The following is a 24658-nucleotide window of genomic DNA, read 5'->3' as shown; positions in this document are numbered from 1 at the left end:
TAGAAATATTAAACAGTAGTTAAATATACCAAAAAGGATGCCATGTAATGAAAGCAGAGTGCAAACTTATGAGACAAATTTTATAAAAATTAAAATATCACCAGGCTGTTATTTTCTATGGTATCTCTAGAGAAATCAAATATATTTTGTTTATTTTGCCTTATTTTTATTTGGGAGGGCTATATACAACTCTCATAAGTTAATTTGTATTATTTCTGTAATAAGAACAGACTAATACTCTAATGAAAATTTAAAAAGTAAATTTTCTGCTTTGTTGTTGATGCCAATTTTTTTATAAATTTCAGCAGAGGACTTGAGAGAGAGATGGAGAGGGAGAGAGGGAGAGAAAGAGAGAAGGAACGTGTGCTTCTATCCACTGGTTCACTCCGCAAATGCCTTCAGTAGCCATGGCTGAACCAGGAGTCCAGAACTCAATGTGGGTCTCCCATGTGGGTGGCAGGGACACAACTGCTTGAGCCATCACTGCTACCTTACCAACGTGTGCATTAGCAAGAAACTGGAAAAGAAGTGAAGGAGCCAGGACTTTAACCAGACACTGTCGGCATCCCAAGCTGTGACCTTGCTGCTGCACCAAATGTCTTCCCCCTTTTTTAAAAAAAAATATGTGAGCAATGAAGGCTAATTGAAGATTTTAAAATTGCACCCGAGAAATACTGGTAATGAGAAATATTTCAGTCAACATTCAGAACTTTAACTAGAAAGATACTTCAGGAAGAAAATAGCATTTTAATTTGGGCATTTTCCTAACAGCTTATTAACTTTAAATCTAAAATGTTATTTTTACCACTTATGGTATATATTGATTCTCCAGAAACTGCTGACTGTTATTAGATATATAATTCACCCAAATTATTCTTACTTAATAACCTTTTTCTTATAGTAACACTCTCTAGGAAAGATCAATTTCCTTTCTAAAATTACAGTTTTAATTGATTGATTTGTAACAAATTTTAAATTTCTATTTATCATTAATTGTAAATCTCATTACCTATTAGAATGTTGCTGTATTAGTCTCCTATATAGGAAGATTACCATGTATAGTAAATTTTTACCGTAAACACTTAAAATTCAATATAAGTACACCATCTAAAATTTGTTCTGTTAACTTTAAGTACAGCCTCCTTTACTGAATGATTGCTCCTTTATGTAGGAGCAGAACTTCTTCCAGGAAAGACATGAAAGAAGATTTGACTATTGCCATACCAGAGGAAGAGGTCAAACCAGAAGAAAAGAGAGGTGAAGTTTTTCCTCATACTTAGATAAATGTAACTATATTTAAAATCTTGTCGACTTTAATATATTTCTAATTTTCACAATAAACATGTTTAAGAGTTATATAATTCTGAAAATATCTAATGAAAAAAGAACATTCTATACTACTTAAGTTTTCATTACCAAAATATTTCTTAATGACTATTATATATCAGGTGTTGATTTAAGTAAACTGTAGTTCTGAGTTGTCACAGTAGACACACTAGATCTTCCTGTGATAATCAAAATGCCCGTATCTATATTGTTCTATATAGTAGCTACTAGCCACAAATAGCTGTTCAACATTGGCAATGTGGCCAGTGAGACAGAGGAACTGAATTTTGGAGTTTCATATTAATTAACTTACATTTGATTGTAACATGAGGTTTATGGCTACTGTATTGTACAGGGCAGATCGAATATATATTTAAATGGTGATTAATAATCTCAGCCTCAACTTATAAAATGTACAATATTTTATATCATGATCTAACATTTATGTTAAAATTATTTCAACATATTTGAGTATTCTTTTTTTTTTTTTCCAATTTAAGGGGTAGAGAAACACTGAGAGAACTAAAGAGCTAGAGAGAAAGAGAGATTGAGAAAGACATCCAGATAGATAGGAAATCTCCCATCAGCTGGTTCATTTTCCAGATGCCTGAAAGAGCTAGACCTGGGCTGAGTTGCTTCCCAGAACCTTGATTGCAATCCAGGTCTTCCAGGAGTCCAGTTGGTTGAGCGATCTCTGCTGTCTCTAAGAATCTGGAGTCACAAGCTGGAGCCTTGAATCAAACCCAGGCATTCTGATGTGGGACATGGGCAGTCAAACCACTAGGACAAGTGCTCATTATTTGAATATATTTCTAGGATTATATTATCACTCCCTCTTCCTGCTGACACAACTTTATGGCAGAGGTAAAAAATGACTGAAGGATAAATAATAGGTTTTTTTAATAGCAAGAGTATTTTTGAAACATTTCACTGACAGTGAGGCTCTGTTTTCACTGTTTTCCTTTTACTACTGGTGTCTACAATGAAGATGATGACTTCAGTATATACTTAACAAGTTTTCAGATGAACGATGCTAAGATGCGAACATATTAGTGGTCACAATCACAGTTCAATGAATCACAATTATGTTTAATATACATGTGTACATTTGGGTCTAAAGAATAAGATGATAGCTGAACAAGGGACATTTGTTGTAATTAAATAGATTTGTTAAAATAGATAACAGCACAACATACCAAAACCTATGGGATACAACAAAAGCAGTGTTAAGAGGAAAGTTTATATCAATAGGAGCCTACATCAAGAAATTGGAAAGGCACCAAATAGATGAGCTTTCAAGTCATCTCAAGGATCTAGAAAATCTGCAGCAAGCCAAACCCAAACCCAGTAGGAAAAGAGAAATAATTAAAATCAGAGAAGAAATCAACAGGATTGAATCCAAAAAAACATTACAAAAAATCAGCCAAACGAGGAGCTGGTTTTTTGAAAAAATAAACAAAATTGACACCCCATTGGCCCAACTAACTAAAAAAAGAAGAGAAAAGACCCAAATCAATAGGATCAGAGATGAAATGGGAAACGTAACAACAGACGCCACAGAAATAAAAAGAATCATCAGAAATTACTACAAGGACTTGTATGCCAGCAAACAGGGAAATCTATCAGAAATGGACAGATTCTTGGACACATACAACCTCCCTAAATTGAGCCAGGAAGACATAGAAAACCTAAACAGACCAATAACTGACACAGAAATTGAAACAGTAATAAAGGCCCTCCCAACAAAGAAAAGCCCAGGGCCAGATGGATTCACTGCTGAGTTCTACCAGATATTTAGAGAAGAACTAACTCCAATTCTTCTCAAACTATTCAGAGCAATCGAAAAAGAGGGAATCCTCCCAAATTCTTTCTATGAAGCCACCATCACCTTAATTCCTAAGCCAGAAAGAGATGCAACATTGAAAGAGAATTACAGACCAATATCCCTGATGAACATAGATGCAAAAATCCTCAATAAAATTCTGGCCAATAGAATGCAACAACACATCAGAAAGATCATCCACCCAGACCAAGTGGGATTCATCCCCGGTATGCAGGGATGGTTCAACATTCGCAAAACAATCAACGTAATACACTACATTAACAGACTGCAGAAGAAAAACCATATGATTCTCTCAATAGACGCAGAGAAAGCATTTGATAAAATACAACACCCTTTCATGATGAAAACTCTAAGCAAACTGGGTATGGAAGGAACATTCCTTAATACAATCAAAGCAATATATGAAAAACCCACGGCCAACGGCCAACATCCTATTGAATGGGGAAAAGTTGGAAGCATTTCCACTGAAATCTGGTACCAAACAGGGATGCCCTCTCTCACCACTGCTATTCAATATAGTTCTGGAAGTTTTGGCCAGAGCTATTAGGCAAGAAAAAGAAATTAAAGGGATACAAATTGGGAAGGACGAACTCAAACTATCCCTCTTTGCAGATGATATGATTCTTTATTTAGGGGACCCAAAGAACTCTACTGAGAGACTGCTGGAACTCATCGAAGAGTTTGGCAAAGTAGCAGGATATAAAATCAATGCACAAAAATCAACAGCCTTTGTATACACAGGCAATGCCACGGCTGAGGAAGAACTTCTAAAATCAATCCCATTCACAATAGCTACAAAAACAATCAAATACCTTGGAATAAACTTAACCAAAGACGTTAAAGATCTCTACGATGAAAACTACAAAACCTTACAGAAAGAAATAGAAGAGGATACCAAAAAATGGAGAAATCTTCCATGCTCATGGATTGGAAGAATCAATATCATCAAAATGTCTATTCTCCCAAAAGCAATTTATACATTCAATGCAATACCCATCAAGATCCCGAAGACCTTCTTCTCAGATATAGAAAAAATGATGCTGAAATTCATATGGAGACACAGAAGACCTCGAATAGCCAAAGCAATCCTGTACAACAAAAACAAAGCCGGAGGCATCACAATACCTGATTTTAGGACATACTACAGGGCAGTTGTTATCAAAACAGCATGGTACTGGTACAGAAACAGATGGATAGACCAATGGAACAGAATAGAAACACCAGAAATCAATCCAAACATCTACAGCCAACTTATATTTGACCAAAGATCCAAATCTAATCCCTGGAATAAGGACAGTCTATTCAATAAATGGTGCTGGGAAAATTGGATTTCCACATGCAGAAGCTTGAAGCAAGACCCATACCTATCACCTTACACAAAAATTCACTCAACATGGATTAAAGACTTAAATCTACGAACTGAAACCATCAAATTATTAGAGAGCATTGGAGAAACCCTGCAAGATATAGGCACAGGCAAAGACTTCCTGGAAAATACTCCAACAGCACAGGCAGTCAAAACCAAAATTAACATTTGGGATTGCATCAAATTGAGAAGTTTCTGTACTTCAAAAGAAACAGTCAGGAAAGTGAAGAGGCAACCAACAGAATGGGAAAAAATATTCGCAAACTATACTACAGATAAAGGGTTGATAACCAGAATCTACAAAGAAATCAAGAAAATCCACAACAACAAAACAAACAACCCACTTAAGAGATGGGCCAAGGACCTCAATAGACATTTTTCGAAAGAGGAAATCCAAATGGCCAACAGACACATGAAAAAATGTTCAAGATCACTAGCAATCAGAGAAATGCAAATTAAAACCACAATGAGGTTCCATCTCACCCCGGTGAGAATGGCTCACATTCAGAAATCTACCAACAACAGATGCTGGAGAGGATGTGGGGAAAAAGGGACACTAACCCACTGTTGGTGGGAATGCAAACTGGTTAAGCCACTATGGAAGTCTGTCTGGAGATTCCTCAGAAACCTGAACATAACCCTACCATACAACCCAGCCATCCCACTCCTTGGAATTTACCCAAAGGAAATTAATTTGGCAAATAAAAAAGCCATCTGCACATTAATGTTTATTGCAGCTCAATTCACAATAGCTAAGTCATGGAACCAACCCAAATGCCCATCAACAGTAGACTGGATAAAGAAATTATGGGACATGTATTCCATAGAATACTATACAGCAGTAAGAAACAACGAAACCCAGTCATTTGCAACAAGATGGAGCAATCTGGAAAACATCATGCTGAGTGAATTAAGCCAGTCCCAAAGAGAAAAATATCATTTGTTTTCCCTGGTCGGTGACAACTGAGTGCCAAAGGGGAAACCTGTTAAGTGAAATGGACACTATGAGCAACAATGAACTGATCAGCTCCTGTCCTGACTTTAGATGTACAATGTAATAGTTTATCCTTTTTAGTATTTGTTGTTGTTGTTGTTGTTCTAGTACTATTGGTTGAACTCAGTGATTAACACACAATTATTCTTAGGTGTTTAAATTTTAACTGAAAAGTGATCCCTGTTAAATCTAAGAGTGGAAAAAGAGAGGGAGGAGATGAACAATTTGGAACATGCTCAATCGGTCTGGCCGCAAATGGTGGAGTTAGAAATGTGCCAGGGGATTCCAACACAATTCCATCAAGATGGCATGTACCAATTCCATCGCACTAGTCCAAGTGATCAATTTCAGCTCACAATTGATAGCTCTGATAGGTCTAAGAGTCAAAGAGATCACACAAACAAGACAAGTATCTGCTAATACTAACTGATAGAATCAAAAAGGGAGAGAAAGATCCAACATGGGAAGTGGGATACACAGCAGACTCATAGGATAGCAGATGTCCTAAACAACACTCTGGCCTCAGAATCAGCCCTCAAGGCATTCGGATCTGGCGGAAGAGCCCATGAGAGTATAGCAGGCATGGAAAGCCAAGATATCATGGAAAAAAAAAAAAAGACCTAAATGAATGATCTCTGTGAGTGAGATCCCAGTGGAAAGAACGGGGCCATCAAAGAAGGAGGTACCCTTCTCCGAAGGGGGGAGAGAACCTCCACTTTGACTATGACCCTATCGGAATAAGATCAAAGTCAGCGAACTCTAAAGGCTTCCATAGCCCTGGCAACTCATGACTAGAGCCTAGGGAGATTACTGACGCCATGAACAGGAGTGTCAAATTGTTAAGTCAGCAACAGGAGTCACTGTGTACTTACACCCCATGTGGGATCTGTCCCTAATGTGTCGTCTAAAGCCAAGTGATGCTATGACTGGTACTGAAACAGTATTTTTATACTTTGCGTTTCTGTGTGGGCGCAGACTGATGAGGTCTTTGCTAATTATATACTGAAGTGATCTTTTGTATAGAAAGAGAATTGGAAATGAAAAAAAAAAAAAAACAACCTGGTGTTAAAATGGAAATGGCATAGAAAATTAATTAATTTGAAAAAAAAATTATGTAGGATCTCTGTCTTTAATGTGCTGTACATTGCTATTTAATGCTATAATTAGTAATCCAATGGTAGTTTTTTCACTTGATGTTGCTATATGGGCAAAATGTTGAAATCTTTACCTAATATACACTAAACTGATCTTCTGTATACAAAGAGAATTGAAAATGAATCTTTACATGAATGGAAGGGGAAAGGGAGCGGGAAAGGGGAGGGTTGCGGGCAGGAGGGAAGTTATGGGAGGGGGGAAGCCATTGTAACCCATAAGCTATACTTTGGAAATTTATATTCATTAAATAAAAGTTTAATAAAAAAAATAGTTGCAGGTGGTTGTTTCCTAATCAACAAGAAATAGTAAAACTAATTGAGATAATGTTTAGAAAATAATTAGAGAGATGTTATATATGATGAATTAGAGCCAGCACAAGTTATATACCAGGCATTTTTGACAATACTATTATAAGAACAGTATAAAAGAAAATTTATCCAAGCATAGTGAAAAAATATAATGGTACTATTTATATGTATGTATATATTTGTCAAATTATATATATATATATTTATATATAGATAGATGTCTATATATAGGGGGATTTATATATATATACATATATATATATGTATATATATATGTGTGTATATATATATATATAAAATTGACAACAGTAATGCTTTGGCTCTAAAACACAGTATTCCATAAGTATATTTTCATTAAAACAGGTAACTAACAATGGAAAATGCCCAGGATGCAATAGAATTTGGCAAAGTAAAGCAATAAATTCAAAGAGTTCAAATGAAGGGCCAATCTAGATAAAATCATTTATATGCATTAGAATAGAGAAATTCATTTCTCAATAATTCTCTTCAGTTAGCATGTTGAATTTCCTTGACAATTCCAGTGAATTAGAAGTAGACTGTGTGACTGTTGAACTTCTACTAATAGCCATTATGGAACCATTATATGATAATACTATCTAGTAGCATATTATTATCTTTATTACATAAAAGTAGAAAGAAAAAGAGAAAAGGTAGAAGGAAGGAAGGGAAGGAGGGAGAAAGGAAGGAAGGCAGGCAGGCAGGCAAGCAAAGCAAAGAAATTGATTAGTTACTTTTATCTTTCTTCCTGTTGTAGTTTTTTGACTTTTCCTTTGCCCTCACTTATTTTTTTTAAGATTTTATTTATTTATTTATTTGGAAGGCAGAGTTACAGAGAGGCCTGGGCAGAGACAGAGAGAGACAGAGAGGGGTCTTCCATTCACTAGTTCCTTCCCAAATGGCCGCAATGCCCAGAGCTGGAATGATCTGAAACCAGGAGCCTGGAGCTTCATCCAAGTCTCCCATTTGGGCGCAGGGGCCCAAGCACTTGGGTCATCTTCTACTGCTTTCCTAGGCCTTAGCAGAGAGCTGGATTGAAGTGGAGCAGCAGGGACTTGAACTGGCACCCATATAGGATGCCTGTGCTATAGGCGGTGGCTTTTCTCACTATGCCACAACACCGGCCCCTGCCCTCAGTTCTTAAAAAAAAAATGTATTTAATTTATTGGAAATGCGGAGAGGAGAGGGACAGAGAGGAGACAGACAGAGCTCCCATCGACTGCTTCACTCCCCAGATAACTGCTATAGTTGAAACTAGGCCCTACTGAAACCAGAAGCCTGGAACCTAATCCAAGTTTCCCATGTGGGTGTCAGGGATCCAGCCACTTGAGCCTTCCCCTGCTGCCTCCCAGGGTGTCATGAGAACAAAGATCTGGAATCAGAAGGGGAGCCAGGCCTTGCATCCCGGTACTCTAGTGTGGGACATGCGTGTACTGAGTGCATCTTATCTTATCCTCAAGGCCCAGTACCTGCACCCAGCTTCAGCTTTTTGGTGGCCACCTCTTTTTTTTTTTTCACTTTTATTTAATAAATATAAATTTCCAAAGTACAGCTTATGGATTACAATGGCTCCCCCCCATATCTTCCCTCCCATCTCCTGCTCCCTCTCCCATTCCATTCACATCAAGATTCATTTTCAATTATCTTTATATACAGGAGATCAATTTAGTATATATTTAGTAGAGATTTCAACAGTTTGCACCCACACAGAAACATAAAGTGTAAAATACTGTTTGAGTACTAGTTATAGCACAAAAATCAACAGCCTTTGTATACACAGGCAATGCCACAGCTGAGAAAGAACTTCTAAGATCAATCCCATTCACAATAGCTACAAAAACAATCAAATACCTTGGAATAAACTTAACCAAGGACGTTAAAGATCTCTACGATGAGAATTACAAAATCTTAAAGAAAGAAATAGAAGAGGACACCAAAAAATGGAAAAATCTTTCATGCTCATGGATTGGAAGAATCAACATCATCAAAATGTCCATTCTCCCAAAAGCAATTTATAGTTTCAATGTGATACCAATCAAAATGCCAAAGACATTCCTGGAACAAGGAGAGTCTTCAATAAACGGTGCTGGGAAAACTGGATTTCCATGTGCAGAAGCATGAAGCAAGGTGGCCACCTCTTTTTAGATATTTTGCATTTACATATTCTTTTTTAAAAAATGTTTATTTGAAAAGCAGTTACAAGGAAAGGGACACACACCTACACCCACATACACACAATAGTGTGGGAGGTAGGGGGAGCAAGGGAGAGAGAGAGAGGAGAAGTGGGGAGGGGAGGGGAGGGGAGGGGAGGGGAGGAGAGGAGAGGAGAGGAGAGGAGAGGAGAGGAGAGGGAGATATACCATCCATGTTCAATCTCCAAATCCTCCAAATGGCTGCAGTGGCTGAGACTGGACCACACAGAAGCAAGATGGGAAGAACTCCATCCAGGTCTCCCATGGGGGCGGCAGGAATCTAAGTACATGTGCCTTGTTCCACTGCTTTCCCAGGTGCATTAGCAGGGAGCTGGATGAAAGTGGAGCAGCCAGGACTTGAGCTGGTGCCCCACTTGTGATGCTGGCTTCACAGTTGGTAGCTTAACCTGGTAGCACCACAAAACTGACCCCTACATATTCTTGTCATGTCAAATTTTGACAAAAGCCAGTGTTTATAGATAGGTATAAATCCCACAAGAATAATACCTCTATCTGTCTTTCTTACCTTCCTATTTCCAGAGTAGAGCACATTACCTCGAAAATGAGGAGAGATTACATATCTTTCTTTCAGAATTAGGTGAGGCATGGTAAAACCTTTGTTTCCATTACACCATGTCATCCAAAGCCATGAACCAGCAATCACAAGTGTCTCTCAATAAAGAAGGTAATTTATGTTATACCTGAATAAATAGAATTTAGAAAACTCAATGAATTCCTGGCAAGGCTATGTAAAAAATTATTATCTGATAAGACTGAAGAATTTAAAGTGTCTTCCTCCATGTTGGAATATTCTCTCCTTTTTAATTCTATTATTATTACCAGACACTTGATCCTATTTATATGATCACTTTAACACCTAATCCTATCTTTATGTTCATTAAGATGGCATTTTTTACAACCCAGCTGAATGGGATTTGTGGTTCCATGACAAGTTTTTAAACGGTACCCTTAGAAGTAATTCCATAACAATGTATGCAGAACTATACAGCTTTCTAGTTACAAACTTCCTCTTCCCCATCTTATTCCCACTCTTATTTTTTACTGAGATCTATTTTCAATTGACTTTATACATATATGATTAACTCTTTGTTGAGTTCAGCAAATTGTATAAAGAAAAATAAACAAAAAAGTAACTGTTCCTCTACAGTCAAGACAAGGGCAGCTCAAGTACCCCTTCGTGAAGTGTCAATTTCACTTCTACAGATTTTGTTTTAGATGCTCTGTTCTCACAGATCAGGGAGAACATATGGTATTTGTCCCTTTGAGACAGGCTTATTTCACTAAATATAATGTTTTACAGATTCATTCATTTTGTTGCAAGTGACTGGATTTTATTTTCTCTTTACCGCTGTGCAGTATTCCATAGTGTACATATCCTATAATTTCTACATCCAGTCTTCAGTTGATGGGCATTTAGGTTTAATCAGTGTCTTAGCTATTGTGAATTGAACTGCAATAAACATTGAGGAACAGATAACTCTTTTGTTTACTGACTTTATTTCCCTTGGGTAAATCCCAGGAGTGGGATAACTGGGTCATATGGTAGGTTTATATTCAGATTTTTGAGGTATCTCCATACTGTCTTCCATAGTGGTTTTACCAGTTTACATTCTCACCAACAGTGGATTAGGGTATCTTTTTCTCCACATTCTTGCCAGCATTTATTTTTTGTTGATTTCTGTATGAAAGCCATTCTGACTGGGGTGAGGTGAAACCTTGTTGTGATTTTGATTTGTATTTCCCTGATAGCTAGTGGTCCTGAACACTTTTTCATGTGTCTGTTGGCCATTTGGATTTCCTCTTTTGAAAAATGTCTGTTTAAGTCCTTTTCCTATCTCTTACCTGGATTGTTTCTTTTGTTGTTGAGTTTCTTGATCTCTTTGTATATTCTGGTTATTAATCATTTATCAGTTGCATAATTGTTAAATTAACAATAGGAGTCATTGTGCACTAACTCCCCATGCAGGACCTCTGTCCTCAATGAGTTGTATTATGAGAGTTAACTGTAAAGCTAGTTTTCAAACAGTTATGTGTGTGTCTGTGTGTGTGTGCAAATTGCTGAAATCTTTATTAGTATAGAGTAAGTCTTCTGTGTATAAAGTTAATTGAAAATGAATCCTAATGGAGAATGGGACTGGCAAGGGGAGAGGGAGGAGGAGGAGGTGTGGTAGTGTGGGTGGAAGAGCAGGTATGATGGGAAAAACTATATTCCTAAAGTTGTACTTAGGAGATTTGTATTCCTTAAAAAATAAATTAAAAAAGAAAAGAAAATCACTGGGGTGAAGTCAAAATAGTTTTCAAAAGAAAAAAATAAACTGTGCAAGTTTGCATTTGAAAAAAAAAATAAAGTGTCTTCCTCTTAGGAACCATTTGAGGATATTCAATATTTATGTGATTTAGTCATTATGATTTTTTCTTACAGAATTATGTGCAAGCATAATTTAAAAACAAAATCCTATAACACAGCTTGTGAACAGGATATGTTTTTTTTTCTTTAGAGAAAATTATACTGCTTCTCAAGATGTTGTTTGAGATTTAGCATTTTTATTGTAAAATGCCATTGAAAAATATGTCTTCAAGGGTTATAATCAAGGTTATGACTACGTCATAATAAGACTAATTGATTTTTCTATAATTCTCTTCTTAAATATTTAAAAGTATACTAATAAGATGATGAGCCATTTTCCTGTTTCCTTACTGATAGGTTGATTCATTAACAAATGCACATATGTATTTCTGTTTTAAGATGAAAAGTGTCCAGAGTTAAGGCAAGAAATGGAAACACTGCTCTCAGAGGCCATCCATCTCATTAGAAGTCTAGAAAGTGACCGGGCTGAAGCTGAGGAAGCTCTAAAACATCAAAGGATAAGAAGGAAAAAGGTTGGCCTGAAAATTGATGCCTGGTCTATCTGGAAACTTCAAGAACTCCCGCTAGCTGTGCAGAAAGGTAATGCTAGAAATTTTCTGCATCGCCCTTTACTCTTTTGGTGAGGGACAGATAGCAAATTGTAGCTCTCTATAAAAAATAATCATCTAGAGCGATGTTATTATTTCACATACAAACTGGGACACTTGCATATGGGTCAGGAAAAAGTAATCTTAACAGTCTTAACAGTAAGTATGAGGTTTACCATATTTAGATTTTTTATGTATAAAATTAAATAAATACACTTTTTTCCCTGGATATCTTCTACTTGCTCCTCTAGATGCATTCCCTAACAACATTTCCTACTTTCACTTACGTAGTTTGTTGTGTGGTCCAGGAAGCTGACTCATAATAGGCTGCATTATACATGAGTTTTAAAGAATGGCTTTTTGGCACAGTGTTAAGCTGCTGTTTGAGAGGCCTGTATCTCATATCTGAATGCTGGCTCCCCCACTTCTAATCCGGCTTCTTACTTATTGCCTGGAAATCCAGTGGATTTTGCCCAAAGCACTTGGGTTTCTACCGCTCACTTGAGAATCTTGAATGGAAATCAAGGCTCCTGGTTTCAGTCAGGCCCAGTTCTAGTTGTTGCAGGTATTTGGGGAGTGAACCAACAGATAGGAGATCTCTATCTCTGTATCTATGTGTCTATTTCTCCCCCTTTCTGTGTGTCACTTTGCCAAATCAATCAATCATAGAAAAAAGCTATCTTTTATAATAATGAGTTCAACCAATGAGAATTAGTGGCAAGAGATTATGGGGACATAATGGAGAAGAACGTAAAGGTATTTATAGCCCTGGCTACCTTTCTCTCTGCCTGTTCACTGTAAGCCGACTAGATCTCTATCCTGAAAATGACAGCCCTAGCCATCTGATATGCAAATATGTTTGCATTTCCCTATAAAGAAAGATAAATAGAAATAAATTTTCCATCATGAATTGGGTACTATATAATCCCACAAATTACAAAATTGGAATTGCATAGGAGCATTCCCTTGTAATACAAAAGGGCACATATATCACACCCAAGCAGCATCTGCAGACAAAATAAACTAATGACTCAGACTCCCCTGGCACCTCCGTGGCTCTTGCCTCTATAGATTTACTGTCTTTCTCATAACCTATATTTATGGCTCCATGACCATTTATTTAATGGAATAGGAAAGAATCATATCCATGGTTTATGAGTGGATTTGAATGACATCCATTCCAGTCCCCAAATGGGAAGGGCAAAGGCAAATTCAACCCAATGGCAGGATTTTAAGCATTCTAAGAAGGTGAGATGGGCCAAAGTCCATATGGGAAGTGGCAAAAGGGGTGTGTGGACTTTCAAGGAGTTGGAAAGAATATTAACGTAGGATTGGCAGAAGTAAGCCTTTGAGAGGTTTGGGATGTTGACCTTTCAGAAAGGACAAGGTATAAAGATGATTATATTACTTAGAAATGTTTATCGGAATACCTCTAATGGGTATGTCTCAGTAATTAATACAATATTGAGACTTCTTATTTTGTTTTCTTTTGTGTTGTTTGGACTTGTGAATTACTCAGTTTTACTACAATCAAGCTTTGTAATAAATTTAACTCAGTGGTTTATTTTGTGTGTGTATGTATGCGTGTGTGTGTGTGTATTACTTGTATATTTCGCGGCTTGTCAAGGGATGCTCTGTATACCACAGATCCAATGGGTTAGCTCAAGGCTATGTGTTTGGTTAAGGTCTCTCCTTGTCATTGGCCAGCAGCTCCCCAGGCACATGATTTTCAGATGGCAAATGGCCAGCGTACAAAAGGATGGGTGGACACACAGGATGCTGCTCGGGATGTCAGTTTGAAACTGTTGTATTTTCCCTTCTTCTCACACCCTTTGTCCAATACAGGTAAAATGTCCAAAACCAAGAATCTATGTGAAAAGAAAATATCTTAATCCCATGGGGAAGTAAGGTGAACCTTAGTCTGCTCTATTATATCTTGCTTCTCACGACTGTGCTTTCCCATTGTCTCAATATATTTGATAGTGATTTCATCTTCGCCTGCTATTTTCCATAGAAAATATATTTTTAATTTCCTTGTGATTTCTTTTGGATCTGTTATATATTTATAAATCACACATTTTCAAAATATTTGGTATTCTCATGTTTTACTAATTTCTTTCTGTTGTTTCTAATTTAATATTATGCTAGGAAATATCTTAAAATAATTTCTATCATGTTGAAATTATTAACAATTAGATTGCTTAGAATTTTGTCAGTCTTGGAGAATGATGTGTGTGGTAGAAATTAACACATATTCTGTTTTTGTTGGGTAGAATAACTGTTAGGTCAAAGTGGCTGGTAGTGCTGTTCAAGTCTTTAATTATTCTGACAACATATTCATCGAGTTGTTGAGAGTAGAGTGTTGAAATATATAGCTATGATTTCAACTATTAAACTGGGGAAGAAACCAATGATATCAAAGTTATTTCAATTTTCAGATTTTTTCATGTATTTTGATTTTAAAAAGGCATTAAAAATACCCTGCTAAATTATGCAGCAAGTGTGAAATACACAAACAACAAATTTTAAGTTTATTAAGGAAATTTTGGGAAATTTAGTCTTGAGGGAATCTTTGAAGCTCTGATGTCCTGGGAGTTCTCCCTCTTGATATATCTGTCAGCTACAGGAAACCAGGAATAAAGCCAAAGGCTAACCCAAAATGGGAGGCCTAATTGAGATCATGATGAAGCTGAGTATCCAAAGGCCTTCATCCTCAGTGCAAGAGTGAATCGTAAACAAACATGCTGCTCAGCTTGAACAGTAAGGAAACTGGTTTCACTTAGTCAATGGAGGAAAACTATTCACTGAGCGAACGTTCTTAAGGTACCGGCTGCAAACATACTTGTGACTCAAATATGTTTAAGAAATTTTAAGTGGAGGATGTTATTCAAATGCCCCATGGGTTGGTGTCTGGCAGGAAAAAAGATAATTTTTTTTTCTGGAAGATTAAAACTTCAACATGGGTACCAGAGAATGCACTCAGATAAAGTTACAAGAAAGGAATAGTATCAAATATCCTAAAATGCACAAAGATCCAGGTTCAGTGAGTGTGGCTCAGTAGAAACACACCACAGAATTTTACCAAAAAAAAAAAAAATCAAGATATTGATTATATGTGCAATTATAAAATAGGTGTGCTTTACACCTTTTAATAAATAAAGAGAATAAAACAAGGACTAGGTCTTTCAAATTTGAAAGGAAAAACAATTACTGGGAATGAAAAATGTAAACTTAACAATCTACTATTTGATTAAATTATTTATAGATTTCAGAAGAGAAAAGTAGTAGCTAAATGTGAAATTTGAAAGAAGTGCATGGAATGCCTCACAGCAACATAAGGGAAATACAAATAAAATATTTAAAAGTAGGATAATAATACAAGAAGGTACAATGAGTATTTAATACAAATTTATTTAGCTTTACTTTTGTTTTGCTTGATAGTATTTATTGGTTTCTTCCTATGAGCTCCTGCTCAGTTTATGTTATGATTGTTGTTGGATTTGCATGGCTTATTTTATGCTTCGTTGTTATTTTGAGATTATTCTGTTTTGAATTATTCTTTATATTAACATTTATCGTATATATAATTTTCGTTAATTTGCCTGTGCTTTTTAATTATATTACCAGACAATAGTAGTCATTTTTGCCTTTTCTGATCTTTCCAACTTTTACCTCACCACTGTGTTTCTAGGTGGTTTGGTTTTGAAGGCCCCTATTGTTCCAAGTTCTCTTACTTTAGAGCATTTATAGAGTGGTTATATAAAGTGATTATTTTATGTATGGTCTTAGTAAATGAAATTTGTAATGGAACAAGTGTTAATTTACAAACTATATTTGGATACTCTTGATTAGGTATGAAAAAAGCATTGTACTTTATAATGCACTATTAACATAGTTCCGTCTTTGAATTTAGCATATTTCACAATTAAGGAATTTGTGAGATTACATATCTTGTATTTATTAGCAAAGATTTTCTTCTGGATATTTTTGTTTTACAATCTGATTTTGTTATATGTTGTTATCATTCTAATCTAGAACATGAGGCCTATGTGAAAGATATTATAGAACTACAATGGCATCTAGAGGATAAAATTCGTGAAGCACAATATATAGAGAAACAAAAGATAAAGTTGGAAAAAGCCAATGCAAAGATTCAAATGGACGTGGACTACCTGCGTAAACATGTCCCCCTGCTGGATGGCAAGCATAAGCAGGAACTGGAAGCTCTGAGGGAATGTTACCAAAAGAAATTTGAGGTAAATGAATAAATGAATGGCTATGCCTTTCATAATTGTTAGTTACACAAAAGCGTTCCAACCATTAATTTTAGCATATCTTGAAAAGTTTCAGTTTCACTAGAAATTGCCCTGCTATTTATTTCCCAAAGGATCCTTTAAGCTACTCACTCTACAATTTTACAATATACTGGTATTCATTTTAACTATATGTTCCTCCATTGTCCCACCCAAGTGTACTTCAAAAAGTTTGTGGAAAATTGAATTAAAAGATAAGTTGCTTATCAGGCATCTGGCATAGAACTTGAGCTGCCTGTTAGGGCACACATATCACACATTTATGAACCGAGATACATTTTCCCTTATGCCAGGTGCTGACTCCAGCTTCCTACTAATGCAGATCCTGTAATGGCTCAAGTGGTTGGGTCCCTACCTACCATGTGGGAGACTTGTACTGAGTTCCGACTTCCTGGCTTTGATCCACAGGCTAATTCAGGCATCTAGGATGTGAACCAGAAGAGCCGGCTCTTCTGTCCATTTCTCTGTGGGTGTATTTGTGTGTGTGTGTGTGTGTATCTTTGCCTCTCAAAAATTTTGTTAGAAAAACATGTTTATTTTGGTAGAAAAAATTTGAAATCCATGAATATGAGGGATCTTCAGAAATTTCATGGAAATTACATTGTATAAAAAACTATATATGGATTTTAAACTATTTTGCACTCAAATAAACTTGTCATTTAATTCCATATTTCCATGTGCTTTTGAAGTTCCTTTGTGATTAATAGTATTCATATTTAAATAATCTAATAAAATTTTTGGAGAGTCAAAGCAGTTTTTTTTAAGTTTGAGGAGAGAAGGAGGGAGAAAGAGGGTAGAGGGAGAGGGAAGGAGAGAAGGGGAAGTGAGGAGAAGGGAGGGGAGGGGAGGGGAGGGGAGGGGAGGAGACTGGAAATGAAAACGAGAACCCATCTACTTGTTCACTCCTCAGATACTCACAACTGCCAGTGCTGAACTGGCTGAAGCTAGGAACTGGGAACAAAATCCAGGTCTCTCTTACCACTTGAACAATCACTGCTGTATCTTACGGTTCACTTTAGCAGGAAGCTAAAATCTGGAGTCAGAGTCAAGAATTACATCCAGGTCTTTGATGTGGGATACAGGCATCTTAGTCAGCTGCTTATCCTCTGGGCCAAATGCCCACCCTGTAGACCCTGTAGTGTCTCTAACAACTTACATGACTGGAATAGTAGCACTGCTGAAGCTTTCTCATTTCTCTACTGTGGATAAGAAATGCTAGTATTATCCTTTCTTCATGGCATGTGTCATGCTAATCATCCCACAATTTCCTTTTCCTTGTGATATTTCTAATGAGATGTATGTGTAGGTGGGAGTTGCTGGCTGTGTATTCTAGGAAATCTCTGAAACAGACTCACACAGCTGGGAGTAGCAGTGTTTTGCATTTAAACATTTAACCATTTTCTAAACTTCTAGCAACCTAGACATGATAGCTACAGCTCTGATTTCCATTTCACAGAATAAAATATGCTTAGAGATGGAAGCCAAATATTCCTGATGGCTGAATAAAACACAAAAGGAGGCTCAGATCTGTTTTTAAGTGAGAAAAGTAAACAACAATCCTATTTAGGCAACCTAGTTGGCTTATTTCTATTACTTCCAGCTGCACCTAGTCCTAACAAATATACCTCACTATTTTCTCATTTATTGTCATTCTTCAAAAATGTACTCTGTGCATTCAACTTGGTGTGTTTTCACCAAGAGGACTTGGGTATGCTGTGGACTGGGAACAGCAGAGTTGGACTGTGGGAGGACTCTCCTTGGGAATGGGAGGGAAGCATAAGAATTCATTCCAGCAGGCCAAGAAAATAGCAACCTTGGTGTAAAGCCGGTCATGGCCATTATGATAGTTAATTTTATGTCAACTTGTTGGAACCAAGATGCCCAGATATTTGATCCAACGTGATTTTGGATGTTTCAAGGGATGTATTTTTGGGATGAAATCAACATTAAAATCAGTAGGCTTAGGATGAAGCCAATTATCCTCCACAGAGGAAAGACTGACATCCTCAGGATGAGGAGGAACATTGACAACACACAGCTCTTGGACTTGGACTTGGACTGTGTGTTTTCTTTGTATCGCCACCCTGTCAGCTACTCTACAGATCTTGGCCTCGTACCTCCATAATCATGTGGGTTATCATTATCTCTCTGCCCCTGGATTCTGTTCCTCAGAAGAACCCTAATGCAACTGCCATTAATAAAGTGGCTTTTCATCTACTATTTCCTCATTTTTTGCCATTGATTGCTTCCAAGTTCCTATATGAAAGCTTCTACTTACCTGCTTTTAAGTCAGCTGGCCACCTTTTTGCTATTCCAAGGGACAAGATGAATGAGAGTCTGATCCTCTTGGCTTCTGAAATGGGAACCAAACACTGTAATGGAATCATCTATTATGGGTATGCCACACAAGGGAAAGCAATTCCTCAAAATGAAATTGAGATATTATAAAAAAGGTTATCGATGTTGTGCAGCCAAAACATGATAACTCAACATTAAGGTGGAAAGAAAATTATACCTTAGTAAAAGAAAATACAATTTTCTTTCATAAAATGAGCATAACCGACAAAACTCAAAATGAAAAGCCGGGGACCAGTGTTGTGGTGTCAGGTTAAGCCTCTGCCTGTGATGTCTATTTCCCATATGGGTGTCAGTTGGATTCCCAGCTGTTCTACCTCTGATCCGACTCCCAGCTAATGAGCTTGGGGAAGTAGCAGAGAATGGCCCAAGTGCCTGCACCACTACCAGATATGTAGGAGACCCAGAAGAAGCTCTTGGTTCCTGCCTTTGGCCTAGCTCAGACCCAGTGACTGTGGCCATGTGGGGAGTAAACCAGCAGATGGAAGAGCTGTTTCTGTGTGCCTTTCCCCCTTTCTGTAACTCAGCATTTAAAAAAAAAATTAAAAAGTGAAGAACAGATTCATGTGTACTGAGAGGCTCAAATACTTCCTCGGAGAGAAACAAATACCTGCACAGAGACTGTAGGAAAGGATATATGTTATGGAGCAGGAGTCCCAGGAATATCATTTAGAACTCAAGACACTTCTTTAATTTTTCTGCTTCTGTTTATTCATTTATTAAATGGATGTAGTGGGGCCTACCTCAAGAGTTTAAAACATGTATGAGATGATTGGAAACAAAAACAGAGAATACCAAAATATATGGTATGTGGTGAGAGTGGCATTCATCACAGCTGTAGATGTTTACATTTAAATATAGAGATGCCCAGAGAAAGGGAATTTCATATACTGTTGGTTGGGATGTAAATTAATACAGCAATTATGCAAAATAGTGTGCAAGTTCCTCTAAAACTTAGAAATAGACCTACCATATGATCCAATATTCCAATAGTTAGTGTATATCCAAAGAAATTAGAATCAGCCTGTGGGAGAAACATCTGTAATCAAATATTGAGTTTGATCTAGCCTGTAAAATAAAAATAATTCCAATATTTAAAAATATTTGGTCTATTGAAAAGGAGAGAAAGTTTTAAATGAGTGTGGCATATTTTAACATCAAAACCTTGTGGGAATTGTACCTAAGTAATTGTTATTGTTTCTCTAATATGTATTTGAGAAAATTGCATAAAATATTAGAAAAGGACATTTAAGTAATAGAGACAAACAACACACCAGTCCGTGACTATTATAGTAATGTAAAGATGGCTCAACAGATGAAAATCCAACTGTGTAATTTATTATATCATGACAAAAAGAAAAAAAATGTTATTTTATCAAAATATGCTTAAGATGTATTATAATTAAAAATAGGAAGTGTTTATGTATGAATAGAAGACTGGCCCACAAAATTGACTAGTAATTATTTGTAAAAATATTGGAAAGCTAAAGCCATTTCAAGGAATGGGAAGAACAAGTCAGGTGAGCCTGACTTCAAAATTATAATTAGATATTCTTTTTTGTAGATATGATAGGACAATAAAAAGGAACAAAGATACACAAAAATGAGGCTGTCATTCTTTTTTTTTAATTTTTTTTAATTTTTTGACAGGCAGAGTGGACAGTGAGAGAGAGACAGAGAGAAAGGTCTTCCTTTTTTGCCGTTGGTTCACCCTCCAATGGCCGCCGAGGTAGGCGCACTGCGGCCGGCGCACCGCACTGTTCCGAAGCCAGGAGCCAGGTGCTTATCCTGGTCTCCCATGGGGTGCAGAGCCCAAACGCTTGGGCCATCCTCCACTGCACTCCCTGGCCACAGCAGAGAGCTGGCCTGGAAGAGGGGCAACCGGGACAGGATCGGTGCCCCGACCAGGACTAGAACCTGGTGTGCCGGCGCCGTAAGGCGGAGGATTAGCCTGTTGAGCCACGGCGCCGGCCAAAAATGAGGCTGTCATTCTTACACAGTAGTTTAAGACACTGCTTGCAATGCCAGCATCCCACATTGGATTGATAGTTCAAATCCCAATTGCTCACCTTCTGATACAGCTGCCTCCTGATAACATGCCTAGAAGAGAACAGGAAAGGCCCCCAGTTTGGACTTCTGCCATCCGTGTGAGAGACCAGAATGGAGTGCCTGGCTCCTGGCTTTAGCCTCACCCATTTGAGGTGAGCATATGGGCACTGGTTCAAATCCCAGCTGTTCCACTTCCAATCCAGCTCAAGGCTAATGCATCTGGGAAAGCAGTGGAAGATCTCCCGAATCCTTGGGCCCTTGCACTCACAAAGGAGACCCTGATTGAGCTCCTGGCTCCTGGCTTTTGTCCGGCCCAGCCCCAGACCCAGCCATTGCAGCCTTTTGGGGATTGAACCAGTAGATGGAAGATCTCTATCTTCCTCTTCCTTTGTAGCACTGCCTTTCAAATAAGTAAACAAATGAATATGTATCTCAAAAAAACATTCTATCATACAGAAAGACTTCTTGAACAAGACCCCAGAAACACAGGCAACCAAAGCCAAAATTGACAAATGGGATTGCATCAAAATTTAAAAGATACACTTCACAAAGTAAAGAAGCAACTGACGAATTGGGAGAAAATATTTGCAAAGTATGCAACTGATAAAAGATTAGTTTCCATAATCTATAAAGAGTTCAAGAAACTTAACAACAAAACAAACAATTCAGTTAAGAAATAGGCAAAGGACCTGAACAGATATATTTCAAGAGAGGAAATTTAAATGGCCAACAGGACATGAAAATATGCTCAGGATTTCTAGCATTCAAGGAGATACAAATCAAAACCACAATGAGTTTTCACCTCACCCCCATTAGAATAGCCTTCATGTGGAAATCAACAAACAACAAATGTTGGTGAGGACAGGGGGGAAAAGGGTACCATAATCCACTGTTGGTGGGAATGTAAACTGATGCAACCACTGTGGAAGGCAGTATGGAGGAGATAACGCAGAAATCTGAATATAGACCTACCATGTGACCCAGCCATTTCACGCCTGGGAATTTACCCAAAGGAAATGAAATCAGCATATGAAAGAGTGAGCTGTACACCCATGTTAATTTCAGCTCAATTTATAATAGCTAAGTTATGGACTCAACAACATAAAACCATAATTATAAAATCTTATTGAGGGTAGACACTGCTTTTGCATATTGGGTAAAGCTGCCACCTGCAGTGCCAGCATCCCATATGGGTGCTGGTCCCGGTCCTGGCTGCTCCACTTCCAATCTAGTTCTCTGCTATGGCCTGGGAAAGCAGTAGAAGAGGACCAAATGATTGGGCCCCTGCACCCATGTGGGAGACCAGGAAGAAGCTCCTGGCTCCTTCTTCCTTTCCAATTTGTATCCCTTTGATTTCTTTTTCTTGCCTCATGGTTCTGGCTAAATATTCCAGGAATTGTGAGAGTGGGTATCATTGTCTGGTTCTGGATCTTAATGGAATGCCTCCAATTGTTCCCCATTCAGTAGGTTGTTGGCTATGGGTTTGTTTATAAGTTGCTTTGATTATATTGAGGAATGTTCCTTCTATACACAATTTGCCTAAGATTTTCACAATAAAAGGGTGTTGAATTTTGTCAAATGCTTTATATCTTTTTAGATAATCATATGGCTTTTGCTCTTCAGTTTGTTGATGTGGCCTATCAATTTTTTGATTTTCAGATGTTGAACCATCCCTGCATACCAGGGATAAATCCCACTTGGTCCAGTGAATGATCTTTCTGATGTATTTGGATTTGATTGGCTGGTATTTTGTTGAGGATTTTTGCATCTGTGTTCATCAGGAACATTGGCTGTACCTTTTTCTGGTTTAGTAATTAAGGTGATGCAGGCTTCATAGAAGGAGTTTGTGAGGATTCCCTCCCTTTCAATTGCTTTGAATAGCTTGAGAAGAATTGGAATTATTTCTTCTTTAAATGTCTGGTGGAATTCAGCAGTGAAGCCATCGAACTAGGGCTTTTCATTGTTGGGAGGATCCTTATTACTGATTTGATCTGCATTTTGGTTATTGATCTGTTTAGGCTTTCTATGTCATCATGACCCAATTTTGGTAGATTATATGTGTCCAGAAATCTAACCATTTCTTCTAGGTTTCCTGACTCGCTGGCATACAGCTCTTTGTAGTAATCCCTGGTGATTCATTTTATTTCTGTGCTATCTCTTATTGCATTTCCTTTTTTGTCTCTGATTTTATTGATTTGGGTCTTCTACCCACCCCCCCTTTGGTTAGTCAGGCTAATGGTGTGTCAGTTTTGTTTATTTTTTTCAAAAAAACAGATTCTCCTTTCACTGATCTTTTGTATTCCTTTTTGGTTTCAATTTCATTTATTACTTCCTTAATTTTAATTATTTCTTTCCTCCTACTAATATGGAGTTTGGTTTGTTGTTTTTTTTTTTCCCCCCTAGGTCCTTGAGCTGTATTGAGAGCTCATTTATTTGGTGACTTTCTAGTTTTTTGACGTAGGTGCTAATTGCTATAAACTTCCCTTTTAACACTGCTTTTACTGTATCCCATAAGTTTTGATATGAGGTATTGTCATCTTCATTCATTTCCAGAAATTTTTTGATGTCTCTTTTGATTTTTTTCTATGACTCACTGTTCATTTAAGAGTATGTTGTTCAGTCTCCACGTGTTTGCCCATGTTTTTGAGATTCTTGAGTTGTTTATTTAGAACTTTAATCTGTTTCTATTGTGATCAGAGAAGGTACATGGTATAATTTTGATTTTTTTGAATTGCTGAGACTTTGTGACCTAGTATATGGTCTATCTTAGAAAAAGTTCTATAAACTGCTGAGAAGAATGTGTATTATGCAATGGTGGGGTGAAAAGTTCTGTAGATATCAGTTAAATCCATTTGGTAAATAGTGTCAATTAGTTTTATTGTTTCTTTGTTGATTTTCTGTCTGGTTGATCTATTGATGAAAATGGGGTGTTGAAGTCCCCTGTTACTGTTGTATTGGTGACTATGTCTTCCTTTAGATATGTTAATTGTTATTTGGAATAGCCAACTGCCCTGTAATTGGGCATATACATTTATTATAGTCATGTCTTCCTATTCTAATAATCCTTTAATCACTACATAGTTTGCTTCTCTGCTTTTTTTTTTTTTTAACAATTTTTGTGTTAAAGTCTATTTTGTCCGATATCAGGATGGCTACACGTGCCCTCTTTTTCTTTCTGTTAGCATGGGATGGCTTTTTTTCTATTCTTTCACTTTCAGTCTATGCATATCTTTGTTGTTCAGGTGTGTTTTTTGTAGGCATCAAATAGATGAATTTTTTTTTTTAATGCACTTGGCCACTCAGTATCTTTTAACTGGAGAGTTGAGGCCATTTACATTCAAAGTTACTAGGTAACTACTTGACCCTGCCATTTTTCCTGAAGATTCTTGTTGTTTATTTCTGATTTCTTTAGTACTTTTACTGGGGGATTTTTTTTTTTGTTTTCACATTCTTTCATGACGATGACTTTCTTTCTGTGTTCTGTGTTTCTGTGTGTAGCACATCTTTAGCATCTTTTGTAAGGCTGGACAAGTGGTGACAAAGTCTTTCAATTTCTGTTTGTTATAAAAGGTCTTTATTTCACCTTCATTCATAAATGAGAGCTTTGCAGGGTACAATATTCTGGGTTGACAATTTTTTTTTCTCTTAAGGTTTGGACTATATCTCACAATTGTCTTCTGGCCTGTAGGGTTTCTGATGTGAAGTCAGCTGTGATTCTAATTGAAGATCTTCTGAAAGTATTCTCGTGTTTCTGTCATGCACA

The 24658-nt window shown here is 37.1% G+C and overlaps 1 protein-coding gene across 1 annotated transcript in view; it reads left to right on the top strand.

The window, feature by feature from the left end:
• The window catches only part of CCDC178 (coiled-coil domain containing 178), a 440915-nt gene that overhangs the window by 25822 nt on the left and 390435 nt on the right, over positions 1 to 24658 (top strand). Inside the window, exons 4-6 of the mRNA XM_062200025.1 lie at positions 1172 to 1257; positions 11970 to 12170; positions 16214 to 16434. Of these exons, the coding sequence (XP_062056009.1) occupies positions 1172 to 1257; positions 11970 to 12170; positions 16214 to 16434 (508 nt within the window). The remainder of the gene's footprint in view (positions 1 to 1171; positions 1258 to 11969; positions 12171 to 16213; positions 16435 to 24658) is intronic.

The sequence above is a fragment of the Lepus europaeus genome, chromosome 9 (genome assembly GCF_033115175.1).
Source record: "Lepus europaeus isolate LE1 chromosome 9, mLepTim1.pri, whole genome shotgun sequence".
NCBI lineage: Eukaryota > Metazoa > Chordata > Mammalia > Lagomorpha > Leporidae > Lepus > Lepus europaeus.
This window is presented reverse-complemented; position numbering and strand designations above follow the sequence as displayed.